General features: G+C 34.1%; 1 protein-coding gene across 7 annotated transcripts in view; it reads right to left on the bottom strand.

Moving 5' to 3' along the window:
- MAP3K20 (mitogen-activated protein kinase kinase kinase 20) overlaps positions 1–23561 on the bottom strand; it is a 230073-nt gene that overhangs the window by 68896 nt on the left and 137616 nt on the right. For all 7 annotated transcript variants that reach the window (XR_013172859.1, XM_077154165.1, XM_077154166.1 and 4 more), the window contains exons 5-9: positions 20107–20172; positions 16682–16710; positions 16431–16568; positions 10215–10301; positions 4702–4776 (exon numbers count right to left, since the gene is read on the bottom strand). Coding sequence is in view for 6 of the 7 variants with exons in the window: in XM_077154165.1 (XP_077010280.1) it covers positions 4702–4776; positions 10215–10301; positions 16431–16568; positions 16682–16710; positions 20107–20172 (395 nt within the window). In the remaining variant the exon portion in view is untranslated. The remainder of the gene's footprint in view (positions 1–4701; positions 4777–10214; positions 10302–16430; positions 16569–16681; positions 16711–20106; positions 20173–23561) is intronic.

The raw sequence follows: 23561 nt of genomic DNA, 5'->3' as shown, positions 1-23561 counted from the left end.
TTTTTACTTTGTTACCATTTAAATCTCTCCTACTGCATTATGTCTGGTTGAAAAAGGAAAAACGTTTTAATTGTTTTCACAGGAACTAATTATATTATAAATAATCTTTCATTTTGCATGGAAAAGCAGCAGCAGCAGGAATTAATAAATTTTTAAAGAATTATTTTCCCCTGTATTAAGTCATTCTTGAAATAAGGTAAAACTCAATGGGGTAACAAGCATGCCTAGAAAAATTTTAATTTTATTGGCAAAAACTGTTCCCAGATGGAAATTATCAGTGTTAACATTTAAAAAGTAATAATAATGTAGAATTTTATGGCAATAATTTTTAATATGAGTATTCTGACTACACAATATGATATTTATTCTAGGAGCTTATGCAAATTTCTCTAAAGAGGAACTTCTGATTTAGAACTTCAGAACTGAAGGTTCCTTTTAGGTATTATATAGACTTTCCTTATAAAAATAATCATGACTGGGGCCACTTATTAAATATTTACATACATTATTTCTTTGTTATCTTCTTTTATAGGTGAATAAAATTGGTTTCATACAAATATGAATTGCCCAGCATCACACAGAAAGGATGTCACAGAATCATGCTTAAACTTATGAGTATTTGATTCTAGATCATCAGGCTCTTAAACCATATCACGCTGCTTCAAAAATCTTTTATCACATAAGAGTAAGACAGTAATCCTTATCAAACTCATGGTTGTAAGTAACTACTATTTTTTCCCTTTATTTTAGAAACGTTACTTTAGAACTTGAACTAAGACCCCACCCTTCCTTCCTTCCTCTTTTCAATGAACTATTTTGAGCACCTGCTATAAGACACTGGAGTGATATGACATTTACTGTAATGCCAACTTTCTCTTTCACACTTCCTTTCCCTTTCTCGTTGTAAAAGACCACTTTTCTATAGTTAAGCTGACCATTTTAATTTTTTAATTAATACTGTAGAATCTAAGTACTAAAAAAACAAAAAGGAAAATTGCTTCTCACATGTGCATAGGACTGGCACCAACTTATGGTTGAATTGCTATACATTTCTAGCCAGAGAACTAAAATGTCCCTCAGGAAACTTATTTTGGTGTGGTTACTTTAATAACAAAAAACAAAACAACAAACAAAAAAATGAAGTATCTAATTTACTTAAGGTGCTGCATGGAAATACACTTAAAAACTAGCTCTATAGATGTGGCCTCTCTCTCTCTAAGCTCAACTCTGCAAGTGAAAGCATGGTCCTCTCTGCTACGTGGGACATGATATTCAGAGGTGAAAGTCTCCCTGGCGGTGTGTAAGATGAGTCCCAGGGATGAGTCTAGTCCTGGTACCATGAGATCAACAATGCCATCCTGACCAAAGGGGGAAAAGAAGTATAACAAATAAGGAATCAGTAGCTGAGAGAGTTCAAATAGAGTCAAGAGGTTACTCTGGAGATCACTACGCAAACTTCAGCTGGACATAGTTATCTACCATAACTTGTCAAACTCCAACCTAAACCATTCCTGCCAATCTTAAAGAACACCTGGGACATTATATAAGATTCTATAAAGGGTCCATGCACTAGGGTAACTTTCCAGAAACCTACAACCTCCAAATGGGTCCGTGGACCAGATAAGTCCTGAAATGCAGAGGGGCCAGCCTCTCCAGGATATTAACTAGCTCCATCCCCCTATCCTATATTATCAACAGCCCCTCCAACATGAAAAAGTTAAAATGGGCATAGCCCAAATACCCCTAAAAAGTAGGAGAAAGATCAAAGGTGATTTTGAAGTTATACAGAGAAGGCAGGATTTAACAAATGAGTATGATTGCTGAATCATTATACTGATATTTCTTTTAGTCTCCAGTATTTAAGAGCATCTAGAAGTAAAAACCTAAAACTGTGGAAATATAACCTATACCAAACTCTGAAATCTGTTCTAGAGCTAATGGTTGCAACGTAACTTGACATTTACTGCTTTTTTTTGTATATATGTTATTTTCCACAAAAAAGAAAAAAATATATTTCTTTTAGCCTCCAGTGTTTTGGAGCAGTTAGAAGGAAAAATCTGAAATAGTAAAATGATAACCCATAACTAACCCCAGAAATGTGTTCTATAACTACTTGTTGAAGTACACTTTGAAAATCATTGCTTTTTCTTTCTTTTCTTTGTATATGTTATATTTAACAATAAAAAATGTTAAAAAAAAAAAACCAGCTTTAGTCACTCATAGAGTTTGCAGTCTATTTAGGGAAGAAAAGATTATAAAATTAATAGTACAAAGTAAGGCAGCAGCCCAGCTGATAAAAGCTATGATGGTTTCGGAAAAGGTATACTATATATGGGCTGGGAGGACTTGATGTTAATGAATTCAGGAGAGAAAAGAAAGGAAGGGAGAGAGCATGCTCAGGGTATGAGTTTATATAAGGTATGTCTCAAGGAGCTCAGCAGTGAGAGAGGGATTTGGAAATGTGGGATTTTGATGTACATGAAAGCCCATGGAGTACATCTATCAGTTATATTATAATTAAATGCCATGGATTTAGGAAATAAAAATCACCCTTGAAATTTTCTTTATATTTTATGTGGGCTAGAACACAAGTGTCCTTTGGTCCTAAAGGCATACTACCCTGACTTCATGACACCAACACTGGGCCTTCCTTGTGTGAGGTGCTTACATTATCATTTAATTAATGCAGTACAGAGTTTCCAATTAAGAAATTCAAAACCTGCTTTGCTGACTGAAATATCAGCACAATTATAGAGATCTAGGTGCATTTCTCTAATTCAATACAAATAATTTCAAGAGAGAAAAATACTGCCCAAATCACTGCTATATGCCATGATGGACATATAACTGGTAGAAAGAGTAAGAAATGGATAGTATGATAGCATTATAATAATATAAAATAAATGTTCTAAAGAAAACTTGCTAATAGCCACTATAGTTTTTATGGGATTAATTACAAAGTACAAGCACTCCTCTTAATGTATAAAAATCCACACATTCTGCAAAATCATACACTAAAACAGGGCACAGATAAGGTCAGGGCAGAAGATCCAAAGCCTATGCAACTTCGTCATAATACAAACAATAATAATAGCAATAAAGTAAATGACAACAAAAATAGTAATGATCCTAAATAAAAATACTAAATGATTAAAAACATTCTTTCACAAAAAAGAACACCAAGTAAATATAGGACTCTACCTTTAAAAAATGGTGAGGGTGGCCAGATGAACAGGAGTAAAGGAAAGGCTGAGGTTGTTGCGTAAAATGCACAAAGATGAGGAGAACCAGAAACAAACTGTTGCCAAGACAAAACATTGCCCAAGCCGAGCCAATAAGGAGCAGGTGGAGTGAATGTGATTCACAACGCTGTTATCCTTTGTGTTTGGCTGGCTGAATTCAGCTGTTCTTAGTGGTCCAAAACCATGTGCTGGGAAAAGCTCTGTGACTTGACATGAATTCTGTTACACTAACCATACTTACCAATTTTTTATGAGTTATTAACAGTAAAGAAATATCTTGTAGAAGAACAGACTATATATTAATATTATTCATGCTTCTTGGAGGATCAGAATGGAACTGGGTTTAAATTAAGGAAGAAATTCCACCGTTGAAATTTCCATATGTCTCTCTTTTAAGATCTGTATTTGAAAGGTCAGTTTTAGTTCCTGAATAGATTTATTCATTGATTTTTGTGAAAAACTGCATAGCTTTTAGCTATAAAATTTTAGTTCCTTTCTTTAGTGCAATTGCTCTTTTATTTCAATGTTGAATATATGAAACTTAAAAAAAAATTTTAAACTCTTTTAATGGAAATTCCAAACAAAGACAGAAAAGTAGGGAGAACAAAAGAAAGAACCTCAATACCCCTATCTTTCATCTTTGAAAATTATCATGGCCAGTCTTAGTTTAATCTATACACTTAACCAATTTCCATCACTTTATTTTGAAGCAAATCTAAAACTACCCTATCATTTCACTGCAAATATTTCTGTGTGTTTGCAAGAGTCTTTGAAAATGATATTTTCTGGGAAAGAAATGGGCCATTCTTGCGCAAATGTGATAACCACACGTAAGCTTAAGTTTTGGAATTTCTCCAACTTCATTCTGATAGTTTAAGAAACATCATTGAAACTATACAAGGAGTAATGTCAGGAGTCTCTAGAAGTGCTACTTTTGTCTGGTCTTTGGGTAGAAAAGCAATATAGCATAGTGGTTAAAAACAGGGACTTGTGTCAAACTGCTTGGGTTCATATCCAGCTGACCACTTCCCACCTGTGCCCTTGGTTTCTTCATCCATAAAATGAAAATAATAACAGTACCTATTATACAGGGCTGTTCTGAGGAATGAGTTAATACATATAAAATGCTTGGAACAGTGGCTGTCATATAATAGGCTCTATTAAGTGGCAGCCATCGTTTCAATATAAAGTTGCAATAGTTATGAAAAAATATTTAAAAGAAAGAACAAATTGTTTTTTTCAAGTAAAAAAATGCCAAAGAGTACTGCAAGAAAGAGTCAACCACAAGTTTCTAGAGATCCAGAGAAGCGGATTCCACAAAAAGACTTAACAATCGATCTGGGAGTTCACAGGAGCAGCCATCCAGCATGCTTTATAATGGATTTTATTGTTCCAAGTTTTAAAAACTCAAAGTCAAACAAACAATTTAATTTCAGAATTCTGAAGAAAAAATGTATACCTTGGCATCAGCTTCCCAACACTGATGTAACAGTTCAGCAAAACTTCTAGGACAAGAACTTGGAATGGTTAATCTCTATAATAGAGGGAAAACAAAACAAAATTAAAAGCATAAGAATTTACTCATTAAGGCAAGCAAATACTAATTGAAAGGTCACAAAAGAGTTAATTTAAGAGCATAAACAAAACATGAAATTTAAAGCTTCCACTGAATAATATATGATAGGACAGAATGTATGTTTAGATTCATAATATCTAATCTCTGAAGGTGTTTATACTTTTCCTCCAAAGAAGAAATGGAGAATGGAGAATATCCAACAAAACACAGAATCGAATCTGAAAGAATTTACAGTAGGAGAGAGGCAAATTGGAATTTAAATACTAAATCTAAAACCATAAATCTATTACTGTATTTTATAGGCAACTCTGAAGTAAGCAAATAGGTCAGGCAATTGGGAAACCTGTTTAGCTCTGGCAATAGGTATACAACTTCAAAAAAACATTTTCAGCACATAAGATCACATGGATAACTTTCAATAACTCTGCAACTTCTCATTTGCACGTAAGATATTTAAAACATTATGGCTTAGTTTTTGTCAAATCCATATATTGTAAAAATCTGAAACAACACACATTATCATGGGGGGCTCGGCCCCATTCTAATATTCTACAACAGTAGTTCTCATAAAATATGTAATGGCCCTAGGAGGCAGTTTAGAAATCTGCAGAGGCATATTTTTTTGTTATAAACACTGGAGAGATGCAAGTAGCAGAGGAGTAGGTTAAGAATGCTAGACATCCTTCAATGCACCAGAAAATCGTACATGATCAAGAACTCTCTTACAACCGACCAAATTTCAAATGCCCCATGATGTGCACTCATATAAGTGAAACAAAGAAAGAAAGAAGTTTCTAATTTTCTGAGCATAGGATGAAGCACTGATTGACAAATAAAAATTTTTAATGTATGCCGAACTTTTCAAGAATGCAACTACCAAATAAAACAAATCCAGGGCACACTGGTTTTGCTTTACTCATAACTTTACCCAAGAATTCTGGAAAATGTCACCTACCACAGTGCTGCTCATAGTATTGCAGTCAATAATAAAACCAAGCTCTATCAGCACTTGTAGCTGTTGAATTCTATTTACCCAAAGATGCAACCACCTTAAACTGTTTCATTTATTTTTGTTAATGTGCTCACACCTGAGCATTTATAAATTTCAATATATATTTCTTTTATTTCTCAGAACATTATGCTGACTTAAAAAATAATATGTGCAGATTATGTTACCTTTAAATTTCATTTCAGGATAGCAGAGGGAACATTAACACACGTTATAAGAAAAGCACAGGGTTGAGAACCACCATACCAAGAAGATTTATTGCACAGAACTGTTTGCCAAATACATTTTGCAAATAAGAAACTCAAAATTGAATTTAGTTCAGTTTAGGGAAGCCACATATAAAACTAGAAAAGCAGTTGCTTTGGCAAGAAAACTGACAATCTATATTTAGAATATTAACCTTAAAATAAAACAAAACAAAATAAACAAAACAAAACAAAAAGACCCCTTCCAAGCTGGAGGCCATGGTCAGTTCTTTTCAACTTCTCATCTTGTGATTTCATAGAATAGAACAAGATGTATTAACCTGTACTATCATTTTACTGTAAAGTAAATGGAAAACCTTTGATGAAGGTAAAAAAAATAAGGTGTTTACTTTTCTTTTTAAAATATAAGATAATTGGGAGGAAGAACTAAGAAAAACAGAACATAATTGCAGTTATGTAGCTGAAGTTACTCTATGTGTAACTAAAATAAGGACTTCTATAAAGGTTTAACATTGTTCAATATAACTTTGTCTCAACATTCTTCAAAAAACTGAATTGTGAACTGGATGAATATAGATGTTGATCACTTCTATTATCTTTCCTCACTGACAAACTTTTTAGATACCGCTTTCAAGACATTATACAAGAATATACAATTATTTTAAATAATCTGACATGGTCAAATATCTGATAAATCTAGGCTCAGACACTTTATTAAGGGATTATTTTGGTGCATTAAAGAAGTGTACTTTAAATAGAACCCAAAATATTTAAATGAAGAATACATAACTGTGGGCATTCCTGATGCATTAAAACATTCTGAAACAAGTAGATCTTAGTGCTTGGTTTGCAAAACTATGTAAAGCTTAAATATTAAAATGTGAAATGAACATTTTGAATTTTAAATTGAAATAGTTTCCAACTACTAAATTAGATGACTTTTTAAAAGATCTTTTTGGTACCACTTTCTAAAACAGATATGAATTTTTTTTTTAAGTCAAATACTTATCTTTTTCTAAAAGGTAGTCAAGGGCAGTGGATTAAGTTTTATGAGAATTTCTATGATAATCAAGAATAGTACTTTTGCTACTTAGAACAAAGCACATTTTATACAAACAAGAATTTAAGTATTTATAAAAATAGAAATTATACTACCAGAACATTCTGATGGACCAGTGATTTTTATTGACAGGACAAAGGTAAACATCTATATCTCTTACTTCTTAAAATGAAGTTATAACATAGTCTTAATCTCAAACCTTCTAAATCTTTAAGGATTCACTGTTTACTTTGCAAAATTAAGCAATGCTTTATGATTCTAGCTTTAGTAGGATTTAATTTTAGTAAAAATGATAGTTCAAAGGCTTTATTTTATTATTAAAGATTTAGAAGGAAAGACTTTCAAATATAATTTTAGAAGACATTTATTTTATAGATGAAAAAAAAATCTTAAATGCTGAAACTAAAAAGGTCCACAGTCTAGTAAAGACTATTCAAACAACATCAGTTTCCTGGTTTTGATATTATACTACAACTTTATAAGATGTCACTCCTGTGAGTCTATAATTATCTCAAAATAAAAAGACAACCCTAACACTTGGATATAGGCATATTATAGGGTGAGTAGACTACACTTAAAACATCTTCCTGAAAATTTAGACATGTCATTTTTTATTTAAATAAGCCCTGTTAAAAAATACAACTTTCTCGTTTCAAGCCATGACTACTTATTAGTTAATAATTATTAATTAATTAAATAATTCATTAATTCAAGGTATTCCAAAGTAAAAATAGAGAAATAATTTTTTAAACTTATTAAAGGGATTTTATAAATTACATTTATTTAGTCCAGGTTTCAATTCTATTATGAAATAAAAATAAATCCTTGGAGGTGGTGTGGTGGTGGCTCAGTGGCAGAATTCTCACTTGCCATGCTGGGGACCCAGGTTTGATTCCCGGTGCTTGCCCATGCAAAATAAATAAATAAACAAACAAACAAATAAATCCTTGGAAATTATCTTAATGTTATGTAAACAGAATGTGTTGTGAGATTAAATGAAGATGCCTTTCTTGAATGATGACAATGAAAATTACATTTATACTTAATTTCTATATTGTTAGCATATAAACATTGTGCAGAATGAGAACAGATAGGTAATTCTCCTTGCGCTACCCAAGTTTCCTTCAGTTTATTAGAAAGTTAAGAAAACTTATCTCATGATAAGGTTTTCTTTCCACTTACTATCAAATTTAATAAACATATCACAGGAGGTTTTGGGGTAGTCTTCATCAGTTATTAGCTGATATCAGATCACACGAGGGATGGAATAAAGTCTTCTTTACAGGATCACTGGGGCAAAACAAGATTGTCTCCTCATTGTACAGTGTTCAAGAGGTGCTGAGGGTTATTTATGGGTGATTCCCAACCCGCAAGTCAATTATCCAAAGGCAGCTTTAAATTCATTTTTCTCTTCAGCCTTAAACATTCTTGGCAAATACGCCAATGCTTTCAAAATACTTTAGATTCACACCTGTTCTGCCAACTTTTAGATGAAATATTATTTTAAAATATTAATTATTCTACAGTAGAGATATTTGGAGGGGCTGATTTGCTTTGAAAAAAGAACTTTATTCCAGTTTATCTTGAAACAGTTTAGAGGGAAAAAAATTATATATTGGGTATTTTGCTCCAGTCAATGGAAGGTCACTGTTTTTCTTCACTCTCATTTGTAAATGCAAAACCAAACAAGTAATCATCTTACCAGTGAAAGAAACAGAACAGAAACAAGTGAGTTCTCCTATCATGAAAATATCAGCTATCCTGTGAAAGGTTGTAAGGTCTTATTTAATAGCACACCAGGACTTAATAGCACAGTTAATTAAAACTGAACAGTGCCTTCTGCGTAAATGAGTAAAACACATTATTGAATATAATTCCTCTTCATTTTTCTTAAATTGACAGCTTTCTCCCATCCTGCTCAGCTATTATGATCATTTCAGCTATTCCCAATGAAGCAGGAGGGCAAATGAATAAGGTGACTCTGGATTATGTAATCTAAAAGGTGGAAACTCGGTTTCTTCTAGTCAATAGCAATGTTTTTATTAATCTAGTCTGTTCCTGTATTCAACGTGGGGATCAGATCAATTCTTTTAAAGCATTAAAAAGGGATTATTTCTCTTTATTAGTCTTTTTAGCAAATTATTTTATCCTAAGATTACACTCTTACCCTTTTGTAGAGGACATAGATAAGATGTAGAAATGAAGAAGTTTTGTGAAATAGAGTTGTTCTGCACTGCAGACACAACTGCATGCTTCCATTACATGATCTAAGTTCTCATAATACCTTGATATTGGATGCTTCATCCTTATGCTGAGAATTTCCATGGCTGTGCGTTTCAGTCACAATTTTAAACCTTTCAAAATGTAGTTGCTCTCTTTGATATGAATGTACCATGTCCTCTGATGTAGGCTCATAGGTCCAACTAACTGAAAGCCTCAATTTGTGAGAAGAAGAAAAGCGAGGCTGGGGACACAGCACAAACGGTGTTTACGCCACTGAAGTTCTTTTGAAATGGAAAGGCTCTGCATGAAGAAGCGAACAGTTATGCCACTGCCTCGCCAATTCCAGTGAGAAGCTCATCTTCAATGTAGTGTTCAACGTAGGTGGCAAAACTGTAATTTTTCCCTTTTTTGAAACTATTTTTTCTTCTTTTATTTTTGAAATTCTCATCTAAGCGACAGTTTCTTGTACTATAGTGACTCCTGCTGGGAGAGGTAAGTTGAAGTAGCTGAAGGTCTCTTACAGATATATCAACTCCCGGCCAGTAAAAAAGATGTCCTAAACGCAGGAGATGGAGTTAAACTGTTCCCCTACCTTGGACGCAATGGCTTCTTTCATCACTAAGAACAAACCCCTAGGTTTTACAATTGAGACTGAGAAACTAGTACAGTACTTGTACAATTTTTGATCTACAGCATCACGACGTGAAGCTGCAACAATTAGATGTAAAGGGTCCATTCATGAGGAATAACATCACTTTGACCCTTTGTGTTAGCTCCTACTGCTAATCTTTCCATAAGCGTGAACTTACTTTCAATTTGAAGAAGATGAAAAAGTCTTTTGCAAAACCCCAATACTGTTTTCTGATCTATGTACCTGAATGTAGAAACGTAGTCTTACCTCGTTTTTTTCCACTACAAGCCAAGCTACTTGTAATCCTTCCAAACCTTTAAAAGGGACCTCCCTTGTTAGCATCTCCCAGAGAACCTGGAACAAAAAGAAAATGGAATTTTTATTCTTGTACTCTGTATTTCTCCTATATTACTGAAATTTTATTTAACTGCATCTAATTACCAGATGCAGCCAACCCCATCTGTAGAAATGTGGGCAAAACGTACATATTCATACATAGCACTTCTTCCACATATTATATACTTTTTGTTTCTTTTTTTTTTTTTTTTTTTTTTTTTTTAAAAAAGGAAAGACAGAGAGAAGGAAGGAAGGATAGAAGGAAGGAAGGAAGGAAGAAAGGGAAACATTTTTAAACATTTTCTTGTTTTTATTGTATTCTGTTTCTCCGTTTTTGTTACATGGGCTGGGGCCGGGAATCGAACCGAGGTCCTCCGGCATAGCAGGCAAGCACTTTGCCCGCTGAGCCACCGCGGCCCGCCCTACTTTTTGTTTCTTATAAAGAAAAAATCTAGTATAGAAATTAGGAAACTAAGAGTCAAGTATACATTTTATTAAGCCAATGGACCTCAGTGATTTAATTTTGTCTCATAAGTTATTAGAACTCTCATGAATTTCCACACAAAAATTTTTGTATTTTCTTAGTTGGGCTATTTCTACCTCCAATCCCCGACAAGATAACAACTGGGAATTCAAAAATATTTTTAAAGTTTCAGTAATGGTCTCAGCAAAAAAAATTAAGGCCCCAATCCAAATCACTGGCTAAACCACTTAATCTATAATGGTAGATACTTGCAATATTCCAACATTTAGATTTCGTATTTCGAAGAAACCTCTCTCAAAATGATTTTGTCTTAGGGGTATTTATATTTTCATTTTTATCCACCTATAACATAGCCTACTATACTATATTCTAAAATGTACAAAGTACTTTATGTACATATAGGCTGATTCTGTGTATATGTTTGTGTTCATCTTTCTGGCAGTCCTTTAAATCAGCATGATTAATAAATCTGAACTGGAATGACCAAAGAAAGCAATGACACTGGGAATGCTGAACAGTCCCTGATTTGGGTTTCGCCTTAAACAATGAGTAACAGAAATCTGTTTACTCTGTTTATGTAAAAGTCATAAAAAAACGGAGTCTACTAATATTTTGTCAAGTGCAAAAACAATTCTAATTTTATCAATAATCATCGAAACAATAACCACTACCATATAATGAGTGTTCATTATGTTACAGGTATTCTGTTGAATCCCTTATATACATTACTATGATCACTATTAACCCTATATGATAGATATTATCTTCATTTTTAAATGAGGAAACTAAGGCTTAAGGAAGTTAAACAATTTATCCAAAGACAATCAGTTGTCAAGTGGCAAAATATGAACCTCTGTCTTAGTCTGAATGTCAAGCTCTTAACCCCATTTAAATATAAGAAGGGAAAGCTGCAGTATAAGAATATGGCCTGCCGTATTTTAGGTACGGAGCCATGGCAGAAATAAAGAGAGAACTCAGCAGTTTTGATTTAAATTTCCGTTGTTCTGAAAACTCACAGACACCCATACACACACAAAAAAATCCTTTTATAAATAAGAATGTAAATTAAGGATATATGCTCCATTTAGCCAAATTCTATAAACCAGTAACTCTATCCATTATTGCCTCAGCCCATGTTCAGTCTTATTCCACAAAATGTTAAATGAATTCTGGCTAATACTGAAGATAATTAGCAGGAAAATCAGGGAAATTGGCAGATGCTGTTCAAGCAGAGGAAAAAAATTCACTGAAGCCTCTTTGGGCTTTTAATCAAGTGTGTAAGATACTTCTTTAGAAGAGCTACTGAATAATTCTATTTGAGTCACAGAAGTGATTAGGAAAAGGTAAGGGTTATCCCAGAAGGGGATAAGCTTAGCTAACATGTAAGTAGGGGAGAGTGAGAGCCAGACAGGTATGTATCACCCCTGACACATTCCCGCCTGCCAGCACAGGGAGGTAGGAGGGGGGCAACAAGAGGGTGAGAAGGAAATGAAGCCCCTCATTTTGCTGCAATTACCATTCCACTGGTGCTGGGGTTGAGAAGGGGAAAGGATATGAAGAGCAAATGAATGAATGGATTTGGTATTTCTAAGGAGAATGGGCATAGTGAATTAGTCTCAAGTAAATCAAATGTTTCAATCCCCAAATATTCACAGGAGCAGTCTCGTGCCCCTCCTTTCTTAGTCTGCCCTCCATGCACAGTATAGTGCCCCCAACCCTCCCTGCAAAAGAGACTGGGTTACGTGGGGTGAAATGAAATGCAAAATGAAAGACACTGAGAAGAATACCAAAAAAATATTTTGTGATTCTTTACTCCAAAATATTCAGCTGGAAAATGCCCAAAATCTAATAAGATAAAAGTTACATTTCTAAGAGTTCTAACCCTTGAAAAATAAGATGGTTTCATTTTACTACTTCTCTGTATCTTCAAAGAGATAACTATAGCTGAGGGAGTCACTTGATGGATGTAAAATTGTCAGGGATGGCATCATTAACCACTGTGTTCTGGAGCCCAAATGTGGTCCTCATTTAATTCCAGCATCAGCACATCTTATGATTTCCTCTTATTAATTTGTCAGATTCAATAATGAATCAAAAAGTGGTCTTATAAGACAGAATACTAACCTTTTCTACACTAAACAAAGTGACACTTGGCTCAAAAAAGCTAAGTAACTTTGCTTAGGAAGTCATTTGGAGGTCTAAATCTATTTTAATGTCTGAAAATAGCAGCTACGGGAGTGCAGGCCAAACATTATTGTGATCTTTCACCTTAAAAATATTTTCCAACTCATTTTATATTGAAAAGTCCTCATGTTTATACTCTGCTCCCAAGGAAAATTCTTATTTTCAATTTACAGAATAGAAACTTGGACAAGGCTGTGTATTTTTCCTGTCTTTTCTTTTACAAACAATGGAGAGTCATTACCTGAGCCCAGGCTTGCTCTGGAACATTGCTCACAGAGAAGCCAAGCAATGAGGAGCTCTCTCTCTTCCACTCTATTCTCAAAGCTGGTTTTGGCTAAGATGCCTCTAAGAAGGTAATCCTTTCTGCATTGTCATTAGGATAGCCTTGTTTTTGAAGAGTGGCTGGGCCTTGTGTTCTCAGAAGGTCTATTATTTCAGTGATTTCTGCTTTCCTTAAGCTTTCCTTTATGGTGGACAACGTACTAAACACTCCTTCTGGTGTGGTCTTTCAAGAGAAGTCATCATAAGGGGGTAGAAAAATCTCTTTTCTTATGAAAAGGAGAGAGAAATAATTGCCTTCCTAGCAAAGTTTCCCAGACTAGAAGCAAGGGTCATAAGATCCATTGCTGGCATTTGCAGCACATTTATTTTAAGGTTGTAAAGGCTAGTTATTCTTGCCTTGTGTGAAGAAGCAACACAGGTTTATCAAGCTGGGGAGGACAAATACTTTTGAGAGCACCATAGGAAAATTCTTACAAGGAGTCTGAAAAAATATGAAAACAAAAAGCAAAAAATATATTGAGTTTCTTTTGAGTGGGTTTTTAAAAAAGACAACCCTTTCTCCCCCTTGTTTTATTCATCTGTGTGTGTCGCTGCTGGGGCACAGAACAGATTCTTTCTGAACTACTGGATGATTTATGCAAACAGGAGATCTACTGATAACTGCATCCTGGCTAGTCAACCTATTTTTGAAAGGTAATAAAAAATTCTAAGTAACTATACTGCAAACTACAAACTTTAAACCTAACATGGCCCCTACCTTAACAACTATCCTCTCTTGCTCTTTCATGTGCTATCGATTTTGAACTTGTAATGTTTTCTTCATTTAAAAAAAAATTGTGATTGTTTAAATAAAAAGGCTCTAGAAAGAATGTCTCTATACTTTTTCTTTCACTAATGACAATTGTTTAGGAAAGAATGGGAAGGGATCAAAATTAAATAAAATCTTGAATTCTTGCTTATAATTTAGTTAGCATACGCACAGTTCTCTGAATGGAACTCTGCTGATACAGCTATTCAGATGAAGCTAACCAGCATCTGGCATGAACCTATCTCTTCACAATAGTCAAATAGCAGAAGGTGTTTAAAAGCAAACGGATATACTGAAAAGACCTTTTTGTTTCTACCAGTTAAGGGAAGACTCTAGGGTGAACACAGAACTGATATTCAAAGGCATGTGACTGGAGCAAACAGATTCAGAAGAACAACATCTGGCGTGTAAATATAGAACAGCCCTGGGAATGTTCAGTGGCTGAAAAGCTTGTTTCAGTAAGTTAAATCACTTAATAGAATGATTTGTTAAGTCCTACAAAACAAAACAAAAAGGTAGGCTCAGCAAGCAAGTACACAGAAAATTTAATTAGCCAAGAAAAATGTTCATGCTCACCTACTTTGAGAAGTAGGGCACTGTCACTTGAACAAAAGTTTTTTAATAGAATAGACTAAGCACATGCAGTTACAGAAAGGCTGATTCAAATAAACTATATTTAAGAAAGGGATCTATGTCAAATGTGTGAAAAGGGTTTTAAAAAGATACAGGAAAAGATCTTCAGCTCTGCCAACAGAAGTCACCTCTTAACATCCCCTATAGTTTACATAATGAGAAGGAATTTGTTCTCAGTTGGTGGTGCTGAGATTCTACTTCAGCTAAGGAAAAACAGATGGGTGTATTTTACACTATGTGTCCTACCAACTGTAAGACTTTGAAAGAACACAGTGAAATTTGTTTTCATAAATAAACTAATATTGAGACCAAAAGTTCACTCTATGCATAACTCATAGTTGTGTCTTTGGGTCAAAAATTTCTGAAATAGGGAAATTCTAAGACTTGAGAGCACTGTGTATTGCATGGATTTGTAGAGTTTAGTATTAAAAGGAACCTCAAAAATCTAATTCATATAAATGTGCAAAATAATTTAAAACACTATAGCCATCTAAATATATTTTATATATCTTTATGTACATGCAAGCATAAGGGGTGAGCACTGTAGTCTCTTGTTGAATCACCATGAACTCTGGATAAATGAGCCCTGCTCTTCAGCGTATCTTCCAGTCCCTCCAGCTTATAACAGTATAGCGGGGTCTGCAAAGCATGACCTGCTGCAGAATGCAGAATGGTCTTTACATTTTTAAAGGGTTATGAAAAATTAAAAGCAAAGAAGAATATGCAACAGAGACTACAAATGGCCCTCAAAGTCTAAAATATTAATTATCTGGTCCTTTATAGAAATAATGTGCCAACTCCTGTTCTACAGGATAAAATGAGACACTGGTCCCCCAACCCAAGAAAAAGAAATGTTAAATTACCTTAAGTTGGTGTCTAGCACAGTGCCTGACACAAGAAATAAATATTTAAGAAGAAAAGGAAGATAATTTCATAAGAAAAAATAATCCCAGAAAAAGTCTCAAGTTGCAACTAACTTCCCCATTTGCAAAGTCTCCAGCAGATTATTTCTATGATGGTTAGAAGGTAGTAATTTTTGATACAGATCAGTTATAGACTCTAGTCTTTTCTGGAACTTAGGAGTTTTTTTTCCTTCTTCCAATGGCAGTGATTTGATCACTAACTAATAATAGTTTATACTCTTCATTCACAGAAACACCCAGAAATAAGGCACTTGTTATTTGGCCTATGCCACTGTTGCCTTCCAGACTATAAAATTTGAACCTTTGGCCAGAGGCCAAAACATATATTTTATTGTTGAAATGATTTTTTAATAGCCAACAAAATTCAAGTGTATTCTATTAAATTAATTTGGTGTATATGGGCTATATTATGATTTAGAAAAAGCTAGCCAATTGAAACAACCAAGAACATAAGTAATGAAGCCAACAGCAAATGATCCACACTACCACTAAATTACAGGGATATTCCACAGTCAGATATCTACCTAGGAAAGCACTCTTCATGGGTGAGGTCCAATCGAGGTCCAACACAATTTCAGGTTCTAGCTAATTTTATTTTTTGGAAGCTGGCATTGGTTGCGCCTCAACACAGGACAAAATAATTCAGATGCAAAAAAGTGATCAAAGTAAATACTTTAGTAATTAGAAAGCGTTCTCCTGGTTGCCATCAGTCTAGACGTTCCACCAGTAACTGCATCATTGTCTTAAGCAGGGTTAAACTGTTGTAGTCTTCTTCTGTAGGTTGGTCATTTTGTATATTTTCTTTTGCAACAAAAAGTGAAAAATGAACTCACCACACCATAGGAATATGTGTCGCACGTTTCAGACACAGGTAGACTTTGGATAACTTCTGGAGCCATCCACGGGAAAGTTCCAACCAAGGACATGTGTGTTGTATGGTTATGGAACCGAGAGGCACCAAAATCACAGATCTGAGAAAAGAGAAACAACGATCAACTTTCTACTTACTAATAAAAGAATTGTCAGTTGCAAGAACCTACATATGAAATTAACAACATTTTCCAAAAAATCAAAATAGCCCTACCTTCAGTACTCCATCAGCAGCTATAACAACTAAAAAAAAAAAAGAGAGAGATTATGACATCTAATTCGTTTGAAATTCATTTTACACTGACAAAATCATAATTCTATTTCTATCTTCCATATGGAATTATGCAAGGTAGGTCAACCATTTATTTCAATGAAGATTTTTACAAAAGGGATCTGATGTTAAAAAACAAACAAAAAAATCCCCAAAACACCACCACATAATTTCATGAAATGCTGATTTTAAAAGGCTTGCAATGCACTTGTTTAATCCAAATGCAGTACTATTCAGTAAAAAGGTACAGATTAATAGTCAGAAAAATCAAATTTTTTACGTAGGTTCTACCTCTAGATATTTAATGCCATAATGAAGCATTAGCATTATTACTTTATGGTAATTGTTTTTTTTCCTTCCTGGTATACATGGTTTTTCTTCCCAAAGGAAAACTAATTTTCTTGAAAGCAGACAATATTCGCTCATTCACTTACTCATACATACACTCATTTAAAAAGTATTTTTCAGACACCTATTGTGTGCAAGGCCTCGTACTGTTTTGAAAGAGGAAGGTGAAAAAGACTGCATTGTCCCTGCACTCATGGAACTTAAAGTCTAAAGGGACAGACAATTAAACAAACATCTGCAATAATAGCTGGATAAATTCCATAACAAGAAAAATAGAGAGAGTTACACAAACAAAGAGCAGAGATATCTAAGGTAGTTTAGTGAGGCCAAAGAAAGCTTCCTGGAAGAAATTATGCTTATGCAAGGATTTGAAAAACAAATAGGAGTTAACTAGAAGGAAGAAAGCTGGGGGAATAAAGTAGTTGCTTCTAGGCAAAAGAAAGGGACTATGTAAAAGTTCAGGGGTGAAGGAAAGGCATAGCAATTTTGGAAGGCAGATAGCAGGTTATGAAGAACAACTGTGAGAAATGGAAAGCTAGTGAAGAATTTTAAACAGAGGAATGAAATGATTAAATGTGGAGAGTGGAGACTCTACTAGAGAAGAATAAAAGTGGAGGCAAAGGGATCGCTGGGCAGCTTGTTATGGACTAAAAAAGAGATGAGATGCCTGTACTAAGACTGTGGCAAGGCAGAGAAGTGGATGGAGGGAAGAAGCAGAATTAACCAGGCATGGTGAATACCTGGTTAAAGGGGGAGAAGGAGGAGTCGTCAAGGGTAAAATCAAATTAAAGACAGAGTACACCTAATGGTTACTACAGGAACTCTGGAATCAAACCGTAAGTATTTTTATTTAATTTCTGACTTGGACAACTGGTATTACCACTCACTGAGAAAGAGAATGCAGGAATAATTTTCTTTAGTGAAGAGAAGAAAAGATCAGTTTTGGACCTAATACATTTTAGGACATTACAAAATATATATGTGGATGTGTTCAATAAGTAGGTAGATATATAGTTTTGAAGTGGAGGAGATCTGTTTAGGAATGTTAATTTGTAGACAAGATTAAAGCCACAAGAGAGAGAATACAGAGCATAAGAGGATAGGAGGCCAAGGACAGAACCCTGAAGAACTGTTTCTAGTATTTCTTCTGTAAGTTACACAGTTCCTTGAACATGGTAGATGATCAATATTTATTAGTGGTAATTGGGGAAAATAATCTTTGCATGACTAATAAATAGAAATACCTTAAAGGTAAATGTAATACTATAAGTAATGATCTATAATAATTTCAAATAAAAATGTATATATTATTAGTATTATGTTCAGTTATTTCTATGGCTTTTTTTTAGATTATAAGATTAACAAGTACCCATTAAAAAAAAATAGGTAACATAATAAAAATACATATATAAAAAAATGGAGGAGTCTTGAAATTTCCTTTTCCCAGAAAAACAAAATAAAAAACACCTAAAAGTTAGGTCTATATTCTTTCAGTATGTGTTGTCCTACCAAGTAACCAAACAAATTATAATTTTTAAAAATGGGGACATTCTCTATTGCTCTATAGTCTTTGTAATGATAGCTGGATAAATCCAAAACTTACTTTATCATTCTCCTCTAAAGGGAGATTTAGGATATATTAATAAAGATAGAACAAAAGGAAATAGGTCAAATAAGGCATTCAGATTGAAATTTTAAGCATAAACTGAAATTTTACAAAGTCATAAAACTCTGACACTTACTACTTGATTCTGGACTAATGATGCGTGTTAGTCAACTATACTATGTCAAAAGTATTTCACTCCAAGGCCTTCTAACAGGGGTCAAAGGATTAATGATGCCCTAGAGGAGAGAAAGAGCAGGAGCCTCTAGTGTCCATTGGCCCAGTCAAGCTGGTGATGGAACTTGGACTACTGAAGAATGGCATGTGCGAACAACCTCTCTTCCTTCCCTCCATCAAGCCTATAGACCAGGAGTCTGAGCATGCGCAGCTGTTTGTTTTCTGGTCCTCTTCCTCCACTTGCCATGACTACCCATTCTAAGGATTACACTATAGGACCATTTTAACAGCAGTGATCTGAGATTTCACAAAAAACAAGTACTCACCTCCTTACTTACAAAAACCATACGGAAAGAATGTAAATAACTAGTAACTGATAGAAAGATTTTTTAAAAAGGGGCAAACTCTGACATTTACTTTAGCTAGTTCTGGATAGCTAAGAAATTCCACAGCCCTTCTCCATTAATTTTCAAGTGACGAAGTGGAATGCAAATGTGTTCCATTATCACTCCTACTCAAAAGTAATGTCTAATTCTGTTATTTGAAAAGGCTCACATTCCAAATTATAAAATTCATGATCATAAATAAACTTTAAGAAGTATAGGAAAAAATTAAAAAGTGTAAGAACAGTTTTATTTTCCAAGTTCTCAAATGTACATATCATTTTGGGGCATCACTACAGGTTATATGGGAATGATTGATATAAAAAATTTATAACAAATAATTCAGAAGTAACAAGAACAAAACTCAAAACTGCCATTTCAGAGAATTGTCTAGAAACAGAAGACTACACACTTTGATCCAGCAATACCTGTTTTAGAAAATGATTCTAGGGAAATAGGACTATGTTAAAACTTTGGCTGAAAGGCATTTTAAACTCCTCCTCTTGTTAATCATAGAAAAAAACGTAAACACTCCAAATTTTGTTGTATGGAATACCATGCAGCTTTTTCAAAAAATATAGAGAATTTTTATATTTATTGACAGAGGAAAGATTTAACGATATCAATGGTGAATCAAAACAGCAGGTTACAAAAGGTATGTAGAGTATATTCTTATTTCAATATATAGTTAGTACATATATTTTTAATTTTTTTTTTTTAATAGATGGGCAGGCACCGGGAAACAAACCAGGTCACTGGCACGGCAGGTGAGAATTCTGCCACCGAGACACCGTCGCACTGCCCAGTACATATATTTTTAATAAAATAGGAAAAATAACAATATATAGCTACGTTACCATTTCTGGACTTGAGATCTCTGTGAATCACCTTGATGGGAGCCTCCATATGTAAATAGTGCATACCTTTTCATTCAAGAAGGAAGAAAGGCCTATTAATACTATTTTTCAATGCTGTCTCAGTAGTACCTTCCTAATTTAAATATCAGAATTACCTTACATATTTTTGCAAAGAATTGAGTAGCAGAAACTAAATTCATGTGTTCTATTCATCCATGATAAAATAGAGACAGAAAATTTCTACATTAGTAAAATTTTTATGCTAAGTAAAATATATATGCTTTAAACTCTTAGAGGGAGGAATCTGACTGTGGGTAAAGCTAGTGCCTTTCAGTACCTAAAAAGGACACTTCATTGTTCTGGAGTCTGCAGGGAAATAGCACAGAAACCACTGGAAGAAGTACTCTATGACTAAGGTACTCCAACACCAACTGCCTTCTAAATCAACCCTTCTGACAGAAGGTTTTCGGTTGTCATTTGGATGTCTGCAGTTATCAAGTTGCAGCTTGGTTTATTTTCGCAGTACTCACTCTGACAAGGCCCTGGGAGTGGAAGAGTGAGAGGAATCAGTAGGATTCATTAGTTATGATTGGTAAAGGATTTTATGGCCTCAGTGAGAAAAATGTACGGTACTTATAAAACATTTTTTTTCTTTTTCACAAGGCTAAATCTTTCAGGTAATCTATAAATGTACTCCATAATTCTCTTCAACATATTTGTAATCCACTTATGTCAGTAAAGTAGGTGTTTATAAACTAAGGTTTTCTTATATTGAATAAAATATACTTTAAGAGACACACATTTCATGTACTCCCTTATATAGTATTAGATTTTTTTTGTGTATTGTCTATGCCTTTAGAATAAAGAAAAAAATTTCACTGAAATATTTCCTCTCCCTTTATTTCTCAAGTTGTCTTTTCTAAGTTGTGGAAGAAATACTAACCCCATTCCCCATCACAAATTGAAAGGTCCCTTTTGTTAATGAACTATTATCTGTATGAAAATAATTTAATAGCTAGGTTTTGCTTTTCTTTAATATATAACAAATTTGAATTTTGTAAAGGTTAATGCTTTTAATAAGCTATTATTTTACTACAACTCTGATTACTTTATAATGAAGAATCATGAAAGAACAAAGAAAATAAGAAAAAAGTTAAATCCCTGACATAAAAATATGACTGAAAAGAGTCAATTTAACAGAAGTAGTAATAATTTAAATGATCTTAAGATGTGACTGGCATAAAGGAAATATCTCTTCTAATTTGAAGTTCTATACACACCAAATTGTGAAAATTCAATTGTTACAAATGCTTGGGCAGCATTTGTAATTTTTATGACTAAATTTCTGTTTCCTCTCTCTTGCTTTATTTAATTATTCTCAAACATAATGTGCAATAGGTTCTGCATTTGTTGACGGGTAAGAATGCCAAAAAGCAAAACTGTGTTCAAGTACAAAGCCCTTAATTACAGAAACTTTTCTTCCTCATGGAAGATTTTATGAGAAACGCACCATATTTTATTATGACAAGATTTATTATAATAAAATCATATTTACATACTTTAATTAGTTTTAAGAAATTTAGGATTTCCTTAAAAAAGACATGACAGGTGACACTGAGGACACTTTGGGGAAGATTTGGGACCAGTAGGGACCAACCTGAGACCAGACCTAGTTCTAAGTGCTTTGACAGTTTCTTCTACTCACTGACTGACTTGCAGCAACTTCACATCTACTTGCTGGACCAACCTCCGTTTCTCTTCCCAACAAGGAAGAAGAGAATTTTTTTTTTTTTTTTTTTTTTTTCGCTTTGAGAAGATATTCTCTCAGCAGATGATGATGTTAAGTGATAACCTATTTCAAAATGTATGAACAAACTCATTTGAAATTAAGTACGCATTCTTTGACTTCTCAACTTATTATTGCTATAGGGGCAACAAGTCTCAAACAGTGGTTTCCTTCATGGTCACACTGAAAGGCTCACAGTTGAATCTGAAACAATCAGCAAAGCCAAGCCTTCTTATTTCCTCTCCAGGTTCTTCTACACACAGCTTTATCAGAGTGAGCTGAAGTCATTTCTAAAGCATCAGTTTCTATTTTCTTTTCCAGGTCATTTTAAAGAATTTTAAGTGATAAATATGGCCTGTGATTATAAATAAACAAGCCTTTTGCCTCATTCTTCTCAACTGAGACCAAACATGTTAGAATTTGCCTTTCAGATCAATTCACCAGCCACACAAAAGTGGTTTCATCACTCTGTAGTTTACTCGGTCCCATGATCCATCTCCACTTTCTCCTGCATTCCTTACCTCTGCTTCTAGTTTGCTACTTAGTTTTGTTCCTTCTCTTCATTTTCTGATGTAGAGTGCCAGTGCTCTTGAGAAACTCCAGAGGTGGACCTGAGCTGGGCTGGAGCCAAGAAACTTGCCCCTCAGACAGGGACTATGTGAGGGAAAGAAGAGGTTTACAGGCTGGGAACCAGGGAAGCTTAACTAGAATATAGCAGTGAGTAGAGTATCTGATGTAAGCTGATTGGTTTGCTGTCTATACATTCTGAGTGCCATTAAGTAATATTATAGGTGTAATTGGTTGTCTTAAATGCAAATGTCCGTAAGGTTTGCATTACCTTTCCACTTCTAAATAACTTCTTGCTCTGAGAAATGCTCTCAGCTGTAAGTCAAGAACTGCCTGTATATGCATACACATTTATGTAAGTGTATTTCCACAATGCTTCAGGTAGTTTTCAGTAACATCACATCACCAAACAGGTGGTCTCATGTAGTGCTGGCATTCACAGAAGTGACCATGAGGTTACATGAAAATGTCTTGAAGAACATGAAATTTAAGGCTGATTTGAGATGCCTGATGAATGAATACACAATTAAGCTAATTAACACAGCCAAAGCCTTAAGTACACCATCCTAAACACAGAGTTTATTATTCTTATAATGTAATGAAGTATCATTCAGTAGCAGCATCTAGTATGCAATATTTAAAGTAAAAAATTTCACTTTCCATATTTGAAAAATTCGGCAGGTGTTGATTAAACTTAAAACAGACAAGGTGATTCTCCAGGGGAAGAACTATTACCTTCGGAAGTTGCACAGTGAAAGAAAAATTTGAGTCTTTCCTTATTGAGTGTTATTGTTATATTTGCTTTGTAAAAGGATGCTGGTAGAGAAAGGAGTAATAAAATGCAAAGGTGTTAAATGCCTCAGTAACATTTGAAAACACTTGCTCTTCAGGAGTTGCTAGAATACAAATGTAACTACCATGGCCATTATTAGATCAAGTTGTTTCTAAAGCAACTTTGACAGTTATAAATAAAATCCAGAAATGTTCAGTTAGGAAAATGGGAAAAAAAAAGATAAAAATAAATGGAATTTGAATTGCTTTAGAAAGCATTAGTCTTTAGAAAGCATTAGAATTTATAAGGGGAAAAAGAATTGGGCACTTT

The sequence above is a fragment of the Tamandua tetradactyla genome, chromosome 3 (genome assembly GCF_023851605.1).
Source record: "Tamandua tetradactyla isolate mTamTet1 chromosome 3, mTamTet1.pri, whole genome shotgun sequence".
In the NCBI taxonomy this organism is placed as follows: Eukaryota; Metazoa; Chordata; class Mammalia; order Pilosa; family Myrmecophagidae; genus Tamandua; species Tamandua tetradactyla.
Note: the sequence above shows the minus strand (reverse complement) of the source record. Positions and strands in the feature narration are given on the sequence as shown.